This window comes from Anomaloglossus baeobatrachus, chromosome 1 (genome assembly GCF_048569485.1).
Source record: "Anomaloglossus baeobatrachus isolate aAnoBae1 chromosome 1, aAnoBae1.hap1, whole genome shotgun sequence".
In the NCBI taxonomy this organism is placed as follows: Eukaryota; Metazoa; Chordata; class Amphibia; order Anura; family Aromobatidae; genus Anomaloglossus; species Anomaloglossus baeobatrachus.
In genome coordinates, this window is record NC_134353.1 from 594,469,620 (window position 1) to 594,486,626 (window position 17,007).

Below are 17,007 nucleotides of genomic sequence, written 5' to 3' on the forward strand. Positions count from 1 at the left end.
AGCTCCTGCCTCTAGCTCCTCCCTCTGCCTCTAGCTTCTCCCTCTAGCTCTTCCCTCTGCCTCTAGCTCTTCCCTCTGCCTCTAGCTCTTCCCTCTGCCTCTAGCTCTTCCCTCTGCCTCTAGCTCTTCCCTCTGCCTCTAGCTCTCCTCCCTCTGCCTCTAGCTCCTGCCTCTAGCTCCTGCCTCTAGCTCCTGCCTCTAGCTCCTGCCTCTAGCTCTTCCCTCTGCCTCTAGCTCTTCCCTCTGCCTCTAGCTCTTCCTTCTGCCTCTAGCTCTTCCTTCTGCCTCTAGCTCTTCCCTCTGCCTCTAGCTCTTCCCTCTGCCTCTAGCTCTTCCCTCTGCCTCTAGCTCTTCCCTCTGCCTCTAGCTCTTCCCTCTGCCTCTAGCTTTCCTCCCTCTGCCTCTAGCTCCTGCCTCTAGCTCCTGCCTGTAGCTCTTCCCTCTGCCTCTAGCTCTTCCCTCTGCCTCTAGCTCTTCCCTCTGCCTCTAGCTCTTCCCTCTGCCTCTAGCTCTTCCTTCTGCCTCTAGCTCTTCCCTCTGCCTCTAGCTCTTCCCTCTGCCTCTAGCTTTCCTCCCTCTGCCTCTAGCTCCTGCCTCTAGCTCCTGCCTCTAGCTCCTGCCTCTAGCTCCTGCCTCTAGCTCCTGCCTCTGCCTCTAGCTCTTCCCTCTGCCTCTAGCTCTTCCCTCTGCCTCTAGCTCTTCCCTCTGCCTCTAGCTCTTCCCTCTGCCTCTAGCTCTTCCCTCTGCCTCTAGCTCTTCCCTCTGCCTCTAGCTCCTGCCTCTAGCTCCTGCCTGTAGCTCCTGCCTGTAGCTCCTGCCTCTAGCTCTTCGCTCTGCCTCTAGCTCCTGCCTCTAGCTCTTCGCTCTGCCTCTAGCTCCTGCCTCTAGCTCTTCCCTCTGCCTCTAGCTCTTCCCTCTGCCTCTAGCTTTCCTCCCTCTGCCTCTAGCTCCTGCCTCTAGCTCCTGCCTCTAGCTCCTGCCTGTAGCTCCTGCCTGTAGCTCCTGCCTGTAGCTCCTGCCTCTAGCTCCTGCCTCTAGCTCCTGCCTCTAGCTCCTGCCTCTAGCTCTTCGCTCTGCCTCTAGCGCCTGCCTCTAGCTCCTCCCTCTGCCTCTAACTCTCCTCCCTCTGCCTCTAACTCAGCTCCCTCTAGCTCTCCTCCCTCTGCCTCTAGCTCTCCTCCCTCTGCCTCTAGCTCTCCTCCCTCTGCCTCTAGCTCTTCGCTCTGCCTCTAGCTCTTCGCTCTGCCTCTAGTTCCTCTTTTCTACATATCTCTTTAGTAGTAACTGCCATCTTAATAGCCTGTATTACCTGAAAATTTTACCCCTAAATTGAGATTTTTGAGAGCGAAAGATAAATTCAGGAGGAGAAAGATTTCTCTGATAGCGTATGATAAAAAATTGCTTATTTTCATATGAACTATTGATTTATGAAATAAAAATTAAAAGTTACTCCTTCCATGGTCTATACTACACCACGGTTATCATACAAGCAACGACCATTTACTAGAAGGTGCAGCATGAAACTAGCATGCACCGTGCCTATCCAGGTATATCCAGATATATGAATCATTGCCCTAAATATTCAAATATATAAAAATTGGTATAATGAAATGTTTCTCGACAAAATGCTTGGCTGATGTGAGATGTAACAGGGGCCCGAAATATAAATGTAACTTGCTGCTTGTCTTTCCAGTTGCAGAACAGGCTGAATCCATTGACAATCCACTCCATGAGGCAGCTAAAAGAGGTGAGTGTTATCTGCTAGATTGTCACGTACCAGGACTGATGTTTCGTTGTCTAAAAGGAACCGGTCAGCCATTTTTTCATAAAGAAGTATTTGTATGGATGTATAGGTGCTTGTGACCCAAAGGTAGTAGTTCAAAAGGAAGAGTCTTCTGGAAATGCCTGTGGTTTTTTTGTTTTTTTTTTTTTTTTTTTTTGTTCTTTTTGAGCGTTTTTTTTCTTTCCTTTTTTTGACACCTTTTTTTTTTAATTTTTGTTATAACTCCATTCAACAAGGAAGACATCACTGGCGAGCATCGAGTTATCCCATTGACTTTTATTATATTGCATAGAGCAGAGGTCCCCAACATTTCTGTCCTTGACAGCCACATGCAGCTCTGAGAGAGGGACGTGAGCCACATCCAGCACCATGATACACATACAGCTCTTATAGCAGTGACGCCCAGAACTCCCTTTTCTAGTATAATTACAGCCAAAGCTTTTTCACAGAAATCACACCAAGGCAGTATTCCAGGACCCAGGGGTTCCTACACTACCTCTACTCAGGTCTGCTCTTTACCCACAAAAATGGCCATCTGGAGACCTGCTCTCAGCTGTTTGCTAGACCTAGTGCTTGTGCACCAAGCTGGCAGACAGCTGCAAGCCACACATCACAGGTTCGGGAGCCACAGGTTGGGGACCTCTGGTATAGAGCATTTTCAGAGCAGAAAGAATTGTCAGCTTGCTTTAAACCTGTTGGTGTTAAAGACTGAACATATAAATAAGAAGTTTGTTTTATTACAAAGAGACGCATATATTCATTATTTTGTGCTATTAGACTTTGTGGGCACACTGCGGTTTTACCTGCGGTTTTGCTGCAGAAAATTCTTGAGAAATGTTTGTAACCTTTCTGCAGACATTCCCCAGCAAAACATATGGGAAAAATAAATAGCTGTGCGCACACTGCGTTTTTTTTCTCAAGGACATTCTTTCTGCAGAATTTCTTGAGAAAATTTCTTGAGAAAATGTCACTTCTTTTCCGCAGGTACCTGCGGTATTTCACTCCGTTCATTGTAATGTAATCGCGAAATACCGCGAGTATACCGCAGGTAGCAAATGATATGCGGTTTACCTGCGGTAATGTTCGGCACTACCCTACGATTTGCAGGAAAGTGATATCATGCCAAGTGATGCCAAACACACCCATCCCACTCACACACAGATACATCCATATATAATACACTGACACATAATCTACATCTTAAAAAAAAAAAAAGCGTGAGCTCCGCTATATTTTTACCGCCCGACCAAGGTAAACACACAGCGGGGGGCTGGTATTCACAGGCTGGGGAGGGCGAGGGCCATGGTTATTGCCCCCCTCCTCCCACAGCCAAGAATATCAGCCAGCGCTGCCCTGAGACTGTCGCATCCATCAGATGCCACAGTCCCGGCGTGTCACCTGCCCTTCCCGATTGCCGTGATGTGCTGGCAACGGGGTAATGAATGAGTTAACGGCAGCCCATAGCTGCCGCTAAGTCCACAATTAGTAATGGCAGTGTCTATGACACGCCATCACTAATCTGTAAGTGATAGTAAATAAACACACACACCGAAAAGCCTTTATTTGAAATAAAACACAGCCCCCTCTTTCACCCCTTTATTAACACCCCCCCCCCAAACATCCAGGTCCGACGTAGTCCAAAACAGGAGGTCCGGCGACGCTTGCATCCAGCGACGTCTGAGACAGAGTGTTCAATGCAGCTCCATGTACGAGGCTGCACGGGTAACTCCAGGACATTTCCCACGCTGATCACATTACCGCTAGCGAGACCGTGTGTGTCCTCACGCGACCTAGTGAGCGGTAATAGCATGACGTCACCGGCCGGCAGTGACCCTGTGAGATCTCAGATCCGAGGTCCCACAGTTGTCACTGCTTCTATCACAAATACTGTGGGGGGGGGGGGGGGGGGGGGATCACATACATCACAAATAAAAGCTGTAATCCATCAATCCGTTATCTATCTATCCATTATCTATCTATCCATTTATCTATCTATCTATCATCTATCCATCTATTATTTACCTATATGTTTGTGCATCCATTATCCACTGTCTCACATTTGTTTGAGGTTATCTTATATGTTTTAAATGTCAATTTCTTTTTTATGAAATTACAGCATAAAAAAACGCAGTGAAAAACCGCGGCAAAACCGCATGCGTTTGTCCCGCGGTTTTGGTGTGTTTTTTTTTACCGCAGATGCGGTAATCTTCAACTCCCAGAAGTTTCTCAAGAAATTTTCGTGAGAAAAATCACTTTTCTAGTGCGCACATAGCCTTAGGCCCTGTGATCACGCTGCGGTTTTTACTGCGGTTTTGTCGATGTTTTGCTGCAGAAAATGTTCATAACCTCTATGCAGTCCTTCCCCAGCAAAACCTATGGTAAAAAAAAAATGGTGTTTTTTTTACCAACAAGTTTTGCTGCATGTTTTCTGCAGCAATTGCATGTCACTTCTCTTTTTTACCTGCGATTTTTGCCATAGAAATAGTGAAAAACAACAGGGGAAAAACCGCTGTAAAACCGCATGCAGTATTCGGGTGCAGTTTGCTGTGGTTTTTTACCGCAGGTGCTGTAATCTTTCAGAGGGTCCTGAATTTTCTTAAGAAAATTCCATTTTCTAGTGCGCACAGGGCCTTTGTTAGCATTTTTTTCAGTCAATTTTCAGAGAGGACTTCACCTGAAAAAGACGAAATGTACACATACCCTGAAACCAATACCCTTTTTTTTTTATCAGATCAGATGTTCCATACATGAGAAGTAGAGCCAAATGCAAATCAGGCTGGAAGTGCACTGGGGTTGTGGACAGGCACTTGGACTACTTCCTTATATAAACAACATGCTGACTGGTTCGCATTAATGTATATATTAGAATGGTCGAATATATCCTTATAAAACCTATCCTGTAACCAACCTTTTTTTATCTCCTGAAATATATTGTAGTAATCAGCATATTCAAAGAATAATTGCTGTGTTTTTATGAATACCAAATTGTCACACTTAACCTTGTTAATGGTGTTCTAGTTCATTGCCAATTATTATAGACCTGCTTTTTGACAGTAAATTAAGACATGATTTGGGAAGTCTTTTCAAACTATAAAATTATTAAATGTACAAATATCTATTCTGCTTAGAAGTGTCAATTAGGCTGCATTCACACTTGGCTGCCACGGTGATTTTTTGCAAGTTGGGTAATTAAGGCTATGTGCGCACTAGAAAAGTGATTTTTCTCAAGAAAATTTCTTGAGAAACTTCTGGGAGTTGAAGATTACCGCACCTGCGGTAAGAAAAAACGCACCAAAACCGCAGGAAAAACGCATGCGTTTTTGCCGCGGTTTTTCCGCAGGTTGGTCCCTGCGTTTTTTTTTATGCTGAACTGCAATAAATAATATAGATAATAGATAGATAATCGATAGACAGATAATGGATAGAGGGATAGATGAATAGATAGATAGATGAGAAAGACCTATATAATGTTCCACCCCCTGCATATTCTAAGCAGGCACCCTTTAGTGACTTTCATGTGGCACTAAAGGGTGCTTAGCCTTGTATTTAGCCAAAAAATAAATAATTAAAAAAAAATGACGTGAGGTCCCCCCATCTTTTGTAGCCAGGTAGGGTAAAGCTGACGGCTGCAGCCTGCAAACCACAGCTGGCAGCTTTACCTTGGCTGGTAATCCAAAACAGAGGGCACCCCACGCTGTTATTTTACATTTAAATAAATAATTTAAAACAAAAAACGTGGGGTTCCCCCCCATATTGGATCACCAGCCAAGGTAAAGCGGACAGCTGGGGTCTGATATTCTCAGACTAGGGAGGTCCACTGTTATTGGACACTCCCCAGCCTAAAAATAGCAGGCCGCAGCCGCCCCAGAAGTGGCGCATCCATTAGACGTGCCAATCCTGGCGCTTCGCCCCAACTCATCCTGTTGCCCTGGTGCGGTGGCAAATGGGGTAATATATGGGGTTGATGCCAGATGTGTAATGTCACCTGGCATCAAGCCCTGGGGTTAGTGATGTCACGCGTCTATCAGATACCCGACATCACCAACCCAGTCAGTAAGAAATTAAAAAATAGACAACAAAAAAAGTTTTATTTGAAAAAACACTCCCCACATTCCCTCTTTCACCAATTTATTGACACGAACAATCAAATCCGGGTCCGGCGTAATCCAATCGGGGGGGGGGGGTCCCACGACGATCTATACCATAGTCACTGTCCCAGTAATTGAAGAACAGAATGTTCCCCATTGGCTGGGAGAGTAATGCAGTGACCTGGGCTAACATCAATAGGTCAGCCCAGGTTACTGCAGTGGATGCCGAGCGCTGCTGTCAGGAGGTTAGATGAGATCATTACCTGCTGTGATGATCTCCTGCAGTCCTGCCATCAGCGCTGTCACTGACTTCTATGCCCGCCGCGTTGTCAGCAGTATCGCGAGAGCCTGTGACGTCACAGCTAGAGACAGTCTCGGGCCGCGGGCATAGAAGGCAGTGACAGCGGTGACGTCAGGAGGCAGGAGATCGTCACCGCAGGTAATGATCTCAACTCACCTCCTGACAACAGCGCCCGTCATCCCCGCGGCTGCACGCACTGCTGTGTGTCAGTTTCTGTATGTGCTGCAGCGTGACAAGCTGCTGATACTGCGGGTAGACACTGACACACTGCAGGGCGGGCAGCCGCGGGGCCGGAGTGGGACACAGACTGCACGGGCACCCGCCGGACGTCACACGGAAGTGCTTCTGGGCGACGTCCAGGGAGTGTGATGTGTGTGTTTACTCTGCTCCGCTTCCTCTTCCTGGCATAATGACATCACTTCTTGCAAAACCGCAGGCAGCGATGTACATTACCGCAGGTAAATCGCGGCTATACCGGGGGTATACCACACATCATTTGCTACCTGCGGTATACCCCCGGAATTTCGCGATTACAGTACAGTGAATGGAGTGAAATACCGGGGGTATACCGCAGCTACCTGCGGAAAAGAAGTGACATGCACATTTTCTCAGGAAATTTTCTCAAGAAAATCTTCACAAAGAATTTTCTTGAGAAAAAAACGCAGTGTGTGCACAGCTATTTTTTTTTTTTCCCATAGGTTTTGCTGGGAAATGTCTGCAGAAAGATTTCAAACTTTTCTCAAGAAATTTGTGCTTCAAAACCGCAGGTAAATCCGCGGGTAAAACGGCCTAGTGTGCACATAGCCTAAAGGGGTTTTCCAGTTTCAAGAAACCCTTTTCCCCAGAGATAACTGTACTGTCCCCATCCGCTTCAGGTCCAGGGCTGAGTCTTTGCTGATGCTCGATGTGCCTTTTATTTTCTGCAATGTTGATGTCGCGCCAACAGCCATACGGAGACTTCAGCGGCTCTGAGTGTCTTGCGTCGACTACACTAGCAGAGCTATAGTGCTGCTGCCATGACATTAGCGCCGTAGACATCAGAGCAGCGGTGTAGTCCTGGACTTGGGGAGAGTGAGTAAAGGAAGGGGTTTTTTTTTTTTAAACAAACTGTCCCTGGAGACAGGGTTTTGCTTCATGTAACTGGAAAACACCTTTAATCAAACTTTTATAGTAATTTGTCATTTCAGGAACTGTCAATTTTCTGTATGAACAGAATCAAAAAGTCCATTTTATATTGCCTAAATGCATTGAATGCCGTGCTACACTAAATGGAGAGGAAATCCCTGCACCTTCTATACAAATATTGGCCCTGTCCTAGCAGCATTATTAGACTGTTGGCAGGGTGTGAACCGCATTGCTATTTCTGGCAATCTTTAATTAGAGTGTCAAATCCAGTCTCTCGCTCATCAGAAGCACTCACGTTTCCCTTTTCCTTTTTGTAGTTTGCTATTTGTTTCAGTGCAGGTAAAATTTCTTATTCTTATATAGCAAAATACATGATCTGTAAACCTCTAACAACACAGCAAAGAGAGAGATCTCATTGTTGAAAATTATTGGTAAGAAGTGAATAAAAAGTTTTCCAAAGCATTAGATATACCAGGAGTTTCCTATGTAGCCTAAAGCCAGTGCTATACTGGCACTATCATGCTGATTCTATACATACCTTTAGTTGTCAGCTAGGATGTATAGGTTTTGAAACACAAGCAAGTAAAGTTGTAAAATTAGCAGCTTCTTGAGTGGCAGCAGTTGTGGATCAGATAATAACTAGGGGGGTATTCATAGTTATCCCCTCCCCCTGTTATTTATGCTAATTCTATTATAGAATCGATTTAATTTTTGACTAGCAGGACCTGTGTGAGGTCATACCCATGTGAACAGAAGGTGCGGGGCCTCGGCCAACAAAGCTGATATCAGGAAGCAACATTTTTCTGTTGGCTGAGGCCCCGCTCCTTCTGTTCACATGGCTATGGCAGCAGCACAGGTCCTGCTAGTCACAAAGTAATCAATTCTATAATAGAATTAGCATAAATAACAAGGGGAGCGAATAACTATGAATACCCCCCAGATATTATCTGCTCCTTTGCTGCTATCACTCAACAAGCAGCTAATTTTACAAACTTTACTTGCTTGGATTTTAAAACCTATACATCCTAGCTGACCACTAAAGGTATGTATAGAATCAGTATGATAGCGCCAGTATAGCACTGGCTTTAGGTTATATAGGAAAATCCTGGTGATTGGTGCACTTTAATTTTGGCACAACCCAACCTAAATGTCCATCAAAAATGGATGAAAAGAATGGAAGGAAATTGCTCAGGGAGGCTGCCAGGAGACCTACAGCAACATTAAAGAAGTTGCGTGAATTTCGTGCAAGTGCTGGTTGTGTACTGCATGTGACAACAATCTTCTGTATTCTTTAAGTGTCTGGCTTGTGGGGTTAGTATTGAGAGATGGAACACTATTCATACAAAGAAAAACATTCAAGCCCAGCTATGGTTTGCCAAAACCTACATTAAGTCTGCTGAAAGCATGGGGGATAAAAACATGTTCTGGTCCGATAAGACCAAGGTTGAACTTTTTAGGCCATAATTTCAAAAGCTATGTTCAGCACAAAGCCATCACTGAATCACATCATGAAATGAGCACCATACACTTAATGAAACATGATGGAGGCAGCATTATGATTTGGGGTTGTTGGAGAGCATGATGAACAACTTAAAATATTAGTCAATTTTGCATCAAAACCTTCTGACTTCTGCTGAAAAAAAATCTGATGATGAAGAGTATTTTCACCATTCTGCAGGACTACCACCCTAAGCATACCTACAAGTCATCAAAAGAATGGCTTTGAAAATCTGTTGGTTGACCTGAAGAGTGCTGTACACAGAAGATGCCCTTGCTATCTTAACAGTTTTGGAGCAATACTGCAAGGACGAATAGGCAAAGATTGCCAATTCTAGATGTACCATACGATAGACTCTTACACAAAAAGATTGAATACTGTAATAAATTCAAAGATGTTTTCAACAAAGTACTTGTATGTAACGGCATTATCTATTTATTTTTTTTTCCATCTGAAAAGATTTTAATTTATTTTTCAATTGAATAGTACAGATTGTAAGCAACATTCACCCCTTCATGGCCGATGACATATATTTGTCATTGGCCTTGTCCCTGCCTTTGATGCGAGGTCACAGCTGTCGTGACAGTGGTTGTGGCAGCCGGGGGTCACCTGATTACTCCTGTTTCTCTTACCACTATATTTCTGCGAAAGACTCTTGCGAGCCGCCATTTATAGGAGATTGTGATTTCTGCATTACGGAGCAGTGCAGATATACAGTAAAAAGAAAAAGGTTTTAAAAATATACTATATTTAAATTTAACCCCACCTTCTCCCCCTTTCCCCCCACAAATGTTCAAATGACATTTTGGCAAGGGTGTTTAGACTTTTGATATCCACTATATATTACTAATCAATTTATCAGTGACTTTTGGAAGAGGGTGACATCTCCTTGTATGTCTTTTTATTACACCTGCTTTTTATGTTCCAGGTAACCTTAGTTGGTTAAGAGAGTGCTTAGAGAACAGAGTTGGAGTCAATGGCTTGGATAAAGCTGGAAGCACGGCCTTATATTGGGCATGTCACGGGGGACATAGAGGTAATTTGAAGCAGCTGTCCTCATATAATGTTTAACTTTTTAATTTAGGTGAGGACTTATTTTTACGATTGAACTGTACAAAGTTTAATGAGTTGGTCCAATTGTTGCTGTTCTGCAACACAAACATTTTTCTATGTTAAAGGAGTTGTCCACTACTAGGACAACCCCTTCTGATTCCACATGTTTTTGCCAGGTAAAATAAAAAAGCTTAAACTCACCACTGCTGTTGCTGCCGTTTCAGCATTGCCACCTTTAGACGCAAGAGTAGTCAATAGGAAGTGAGCGGCACCTACAGCGCTCAATTCCTGTCTAGCTAATTTTTTGGAAGGAAAGAGAAGCCGACAATGATTGGCTTGGGGCTCACGTGACTTCACGATGTTGGTGCATGGTACAAGATCGCCATCCATTAAAGGGTACATCTAGAACAAGTTTTTTTTTTTTTTCCTTTTTCTTTAAATGTGCGTAAGCATTAACACACAGGTAGTTGTTACCTACTTGCCTGTTGTGCCCGGTGTCCTTTTTCGCCAGGAGAGAGTGGTCACAGCCTGCTCCTGCCGCCATTCAGTTGCCTCTGTTGACGTTGCATCAACAGAGCGGTGGTCTTTTATCTGCTCTGCTCCGTAAAGGAGACAGGACAGCCGACTCCCCCAGTTAAACATCGGGGAGTCAATGGTCAATTGGCATGACGTCATCTGTCCTGCCCTGTCTACATAGCAGACTGGATAAGAAGCCTCCGCTCTGTTGACGAAGCCACTGTATCGCCAGCAGGAGCAGTGCGAGTCCCTTATATACTCTTTTAAGAAGTATTGAACAAGATCTTTATCATGGTTTGCGGAACAAAGAAAGTCGAACGTCATCCGCTATGAGATTCCACTTCTGTAGCCTGAAACCTAAGAGCTTAGCCATGCTATTGGACAGATTCAAATATCTAATAAGATTGTTCAGTTCACTTAGTGTTATAAGGTGTTGGAAAGTTGACGTTGCTTATAGAAAGCCTGGGTCGTGAGAGGAAGATGCTTAATGTCACCCTCTCCTTCCTCACTTGAGTCAACTGAAAACATATTGGTGCTTTTTGGAACTGGCAGTTGTTCTGTATTGTGTTGGTTGTATCCTTACCTAATGGAGGGGGGGGGGAGGGTGCACCAAATCACTAATTGTTAGTATGATTGGTTGGCTCTTTCCAGATCATTGGGACTGCCAAAGGTATAGATTGCCTCTGAGCCAATTTGGCTTTAGCTTTATCAGTGTGCAATCTGTAGACGAATAGTAGTATGGAGAAGCTGGTCAGAAATAATTTCTACTTTATAAGCTGTGAGGGCCACTATGATTACAGGAATATAATCAGCGGCCATTGGCGTCAGTCATTGCTGAGGGTGGAAGCAGTATTCGTGAAAAAAGTCAACTCCTAGCTATGACTGCATTGGATTATTTTTAGCAGTAATGCAAACAGCAGATAGTTGGTAGACCATTCGCTACAGTGCTTTTATAAAATGTAATATAATGTGACAGACCTACTTTGTGGTATGAGAGACACATGTGACTTGTTTATCCACTCATTCTTACACATTTTACTCCTTTTAGATGTTGTAGAAGTCTTGCTGTCACAGCCAAACATTGAACTCAACCAACAGGTATGTGATCCCTCCCCATGCATATGCAGGCGTAAGATGTGTGTATAACGTATTATTATGTAGATGTTGGACCTCTGTTATCTATGAAGACACTGAAGTGATGCATCCCTTTGTAAACCCAAACTCATGGCCGTCAAGGTCCCGAGTTGTGGGTCTACCCTTTTTAATCACTGTATTCTCAGTAGTTCTTCTGGAGTGTTCAGCTTTTTACTAAAATCTGCTATTGTAACATACGTCTCGCCCTAATATTATAAGAAATATCACTGTACTGTGAGCTGAGCAGTTCTTGTGAATGTCTCGGGGATAAATTATAAAAGCATAGGGAATCAGGCCATTTAGACAGGGTGTGTGTGCGCTGTCAAGTAGAGAAAGTGAGGTCTGTGATTTGCTTTCATCCCTCAGAACAAGCTTGGCGACACTCCTCTGCATGCTGCTGCATGGAAAGGATATGCCGACATCGTCGAATTGCTGCTCTTAAAAGGCAAGTTTAAATGTTACTCCTTTTATGAGGAATTCTTTAAAGAAAAAAAAAAAAGAAGTTGTCTTATTGTAGGAGCGTGTATCAAGTAAGACAGTGAGTTGAATGCTTGTGACCTATGCTTGGCATTTATACATTGATCAGTCATATGATTGTGTCTTCCAATGGCAATACCGTTTTTATGCAGTTGTGTCAGGGCTGCGGGTGGAGAAGAAGGGAATTTTGTTTACTTACCGTAAATTCCTTTTCTTCTAGCTCCAATTGGGAGACCCAGACAATTGGGTGTATAGCTATTGCCTCCGGAGGCCACACAAAGTATTACACTCAAAAGTGTAAGGCCCCTCCCCTTCTGGCTATACACCCCCAGTGGGATCACTGGCTCATCAGTTTTAGTGCCAAAGCAAGAAGGAGGAAAGCCAATAACAGGTTTAAGGACCAATTCAATCCGAGGAACATCGGAGAACTGAAACCATTCCACATTAACAACATGTGTACCCGAAAAAACTGAAAAAACCCCCGAGAAAACAGGGCGGGTGCTGGGTCTCCCAATTGGAGCTAGAAGAAAAGGAATTTACGGTAAGTAAACAAAATTCCCTTCTTCTTTGTCGCTCCATTGGGAGACCCAGACAATTGGGATGTCCAAAAGCAATCCCTGGGTGGGTAAAAGAATACCTCATGATAGGGCCGTCAAACGGCCCTCTCCTACAGGTGGCCAACCGCCGCCTGAATGACTTATCTACCTAGGCTGGCGTCTGCCGAAGCGTAGGTATGCATCTGATAATGCCTGGTAAAAGTAAGTAGACTCGACCAGGTGGGTGCCTGACACACCTGCTGAGCCGTAGCCTGGTGCCGTAATGCCCAGGACGCACCCACGGCTCTGGTAGAATGGGCCTTCAGCCCTGAAGGAACCGGAAGCCCAGTAGAACTGTAGGTTTCAAGAATTGGTTCCTCGATCCTCCGAGCCAGGGTGGATCTGGAAGCTTGCGACTCTTTACGCCGACCAGCGACAAGGACAAGAGTGCATCCGTGTAGAACCTGAGTGCTCTCACCAGATCCAACAGCTGCAAATCTTTCTGAAGTTGGTGGACTGGATGAGGACACAAAGAAGGTGAGGTGATATCTTGATTGAGATGAGAGTGGGATACCACCTTATGGAGAAATCCCGGAATCGGGCGCAGAACTACCTTGTCCTGGTAAAGGACCAGGAAGTAAGATTTGTATGAGAGCGTTACTAGCTCGAAAACTTCTCCTAAGAGCCGTGACCGTACTAGAGAGGCCACTTCCCGTGAAAGGTGGGAAAGGGAAAATCTTTCCTAGGCTCGAAAGGCGGCTTCTTAAGAGCAATTAGAACCTTGTTCAGATCCCAGGGCTCTAACGGCCGCTTGTACGGAGTGCTGAGAAGACAAACTCCCTGCAGGAACGTGCGTACCTGCGGAAGTCGTGCTAGGCGTTTCTGAAAAAATACAGATAGCGCTGAGACTTGTCCCGAGAGGGAGCTGAGCGACAACCCATTTTCCAACCTAGATTGCAGGAAGGAAGGAAACATAGACGATGGAACCGGCTTGGGAGAAACCCCTTGAGCCGAGTACCCAGATAAGAATATCTTCCACATCCTGTGGTCAATCTTGGCGGACGTTGGTATCCTAGTCTGTCCCATGGTGGCAACCACGTCCTGAGATAATCCTGAAGACGCAAGGCTCCAGGACTCAATGCCACACCGTCAGGTTGAGGGTCGCAGAATTCAACTGGAAAAATGGAAAAATGGCCCTTGAGACAGCAAGTCTGATCGGTCTGGTAGTGCCTCCGGTTGGCCCACCGTGAGGTACCACCGATTCGAGTACCACGTCATCCTCGGCCAATGGAGCGACGAGGATGGCGCGGCGGCAGTCGGGCCTGAACTTGCGCAGCACTCTGGGCAACAATGCCAGCGGCGTGACCCATAAGGTAGCTAGAACTGCGACCAATGCTGAACTAAGGCGTTCGCCGCCAGAGATCGAAGATTGTGAGACCGTGCCATGAAGCCGGGACGATGTTGTTGTGCCGTGACGCCATTAGGTCGACGTCCGGCATCTGTCAGCGGCGACAGATCTTGAGGAGACCATACGCCTGCGTCCATACCCTGGCGACTGAGGAAGTCTGCTTCCCAGTCTTCCCCTGGGATGTGAACTGAGGATACGGTGAATGCCGTGCCTTCCACCCACGTCAGAATCTGCCGGATTTCCTGGAAGGCTTGCCGGCTGCGTGTTCTTCCTTGGTGGTAAATGTATGCCACCGCTGTGGAGTTGTCCGATTGAATTCGGATTTGCTTGCTTTCCAGCCACTGCTGGAAGGCTAGTCGAGCAAGATACACTGCTCTGTTTTCCAGAACATTGATCTGAAGGTTGGATTATTTCTGAGTCCAAGTACCTTGAGCCCTGTGGTGGAGAAAAACTGCTCCCCACCCTGATAGACTCACGTCTGTCGTAACTACCACCCAGGATGGGAGTAGGAAGGACCTTGGGAAGTACATGAGGCGTCTCAATGTGTGCGACTGGTCCTTAAAGGAGAGATTGTAGCCTTGTCTGTAGTGAACGCTGTTGATTTAGCGTAAGCTTCACTATCGCTGAGAGAGTATGAAACTCCATGCCTAGATATGGTAGCGATTGGGTCAGGGTCGGATCTGACATTGAAAGTTGATGATCCACCCAAAACTCTGGAGAGTCTCCAGCGCAACATACGGGCAGTGTTCCCTAAGAGGGTGCCTTGACCAGGAAATCGTCCAAATACGGGATCACAGAGTGACCTTGAGAGTGCAGAACTGTCACTACTGCTGCCATGAACTTGGCGAAGACCCGTGGGGCTGTCGCCAGCAGGAAGGAAGAGTTACGAACAGAAGGTGTTCGTTTCCTATAACGAAGCGCAGAAACGCTGGTGCTCTGGATCAATCTGCACGTGGAGATAAGCATCCTGTCTATTGATGCTAGGAAACCTCCTTGGGACATTGAGGCGATGACGGAGCGGAGTATTCCATCCAGAACCGCCTGGTGCTCACGAGCTTGTTGAGCCGTTTTAGATCCAGAACGGGACGGAACGACCCGTCCTATTTTGGCACCCGAAATAAATTGGGGCAAAAACCGTGACCTTGGTCCTGAAGAGAAACGTAGTCACCACTCCTTCTGCCTATAAAGTGCCTATCGTTTGCAGAAGCGCAACGGCTCGGCCGGGAGGTGGAGAAGTTCTGAAGAATCGAGTTGGAGGACGAACTAAACTCTATCCTGTACCCGTGAGACAGAATGTCTCTCCCCCAACGGCCATTGACCTATGGCAGTTAAATATCGCCAAGGCGGGAGAGCCTGCTACCGAGCGCGGATGCGAAGAGAGGAGGCTGCAAGTCCTGAGGAAGCCGCCTTGGAAGCGGGTTTTCAGACTGTCTGTTTTGGGCGTGACTGAGCCCGCCACGAATCTGAGCTCCTCTGATCTTTTTGAGTCCTTTTGGACGAGGGGACCCCTGCTCTGTTGGGGTTTGTTTGTCTGGGCTGAGGTAAGGATGAATCTTTACCCTTGGAGTGTTTAATGATTTCATCCAAACGCCCACCAAACAGTCGTTCCGCAGAAAAAAACAAACTGGTTAAGTACTTTTTTGGAAGCAAAATCTGCCTTCCATTCACTTAACGACCAGGGTCTGCGTAAAAACACGGAGTGAGCAGACGCCTCTGTCGTACGGCTCGTAGAGTGTAGGACAGGCGTGATCGCGTAAGACGCAAATGCAAACATTTGAGAGGTTAAGGATGCCACCTGCGGTACAGATGTACGTGTGACTGTGTCCATCTGTGTAAGACAAGCTGAAATGGCTTGGAGTGCCTCTATGGCTGCGAATGCTGGAGCCAAAGGCGCGCCTACAGCCTCATAGGTGGATTTCGACCAGAGATCCATCTGTCTGTCAGCGGCATCTGTAAGTGGAACCCCATCTTCCACTGCAATTATGGATCTAGCCACAAGCCTGGAGAGTGGAGGATGTCCCTTGGGACACTGGGTCCAGCCCTTGACCACGTCAGGGGCAGGGATAACGTGTATCTTAAGCCGCTTGGAGAAGCGCTTATCTGGATAAGCGTGGTGTTTTTGGACTATCTCTCTGAAGGCAGAGTGGTCCAGAAAAATACCTAATTTACGCTTGGGATACCTGAAATAGAATTTCTCCTGCCGTACAGCTGGCTCCTTCACAGGAGGAGCTGAGGGAGAAATGACCAACATTCTATTGATGGACGCTATAAGATAATACACTATGGCGTCCCCATCAGGTGTACCGAGATTGAGAGCGGTCTCAGGATAAGACTCCTGAGCAGCTATCTCCGCTTCAGCACCCAGAGAGTCCACCTGCGGGACCCTGACCAGTGCGATGAAACTGAGGGCCGCTCAGCGAGCCCGCTTAGGCTGTCTGGGACTGTCGTCCGTGTCAGAGCCGTGACTCTGGGATGCACGTGACCCCCCCGGAGCTGTAATTGTTCACACTGAGGGGGACCATGGATCAATGATTCAACAGTGCTCATGGTGTGAGAGACTTGTCTGGACTGCAAGGCTTCTAGTATCACAGCCATAGTCTCAGAAAATCTGTCAGTAAACACTGCAGACTTCATCCCCAGCCTCTGGATCATTAGCAGAGACTCCGGCTGAGTTGCATACAATGGGGGTGTATGTAACCTGCCGGCCATATAGCCGTACCTGCTGTACCGGCTGCATGGAAAACATGTGCTTCTGCACCTCTGTTTTCCACAGACAGTATGCTGTAATCTCCTCCGCACAATAAGGAGGATATATACAAAAGTACGACCAAAACAGTGCAATGCATAGCGTAGAAGCATATATCTCAATGCACTTCGGCACTAGTGGGGTTAGCACCACAAGTGCTGATTAACGCCTGCTCACAGCGATTGTGTGAACCTCAGAATCCCTGTCAGGGTGTTCCCACACTTGTCTGTTTTATCGCTATAGAAAGAACTGACAATAATGGCTGCCGGCGTCCTGTGTTAGAGAAGGAAGCCGTGGGCGTGCTTGAGAAAGTGCGGGAATCCGGTTTCACAGTGCACACAG

The 17,007-nt window shown here is 46.3% G+C and overlaps 1 protein-coding gene across 1 annotated transcript in view; it reads left to right on the forward strand.

Annotated features, from left to right (window-relative positions):
- OSTF1 (osteoclast stimulating factor 1) overlaps window positions 1-12,047 on the forward strand; it is a 94,859-nt gene extending 82,812 nt beyond the window's left edge. Inside the window, exons 5-8 of the mRNA XM_075340248.1 lie at window positions 1,694-1,747; window positions 9,724-9,831; window positions 11,413-11,462; window positions 11,865-12,047. Of these exons, the coding sequence (XP_075196363.1) occupies window positions 1,694-1,747; window positions 9,724-9,831; window positions 11,413-11,462; window positions 11,865-12,032 (380 nt within the window). The 3' untranslated portion in view covers window positions 12,033-12,047. The remainder of the gene's footprint in view (window positions 1-1,693; window positions 1,748-9,723; window positions 9,832-11,412; window positions 11,463-11,864) is intronic.
- The last annotated feature ends 4,960 nt before the right edge of the window (window positions 12,048-17,007 follow it).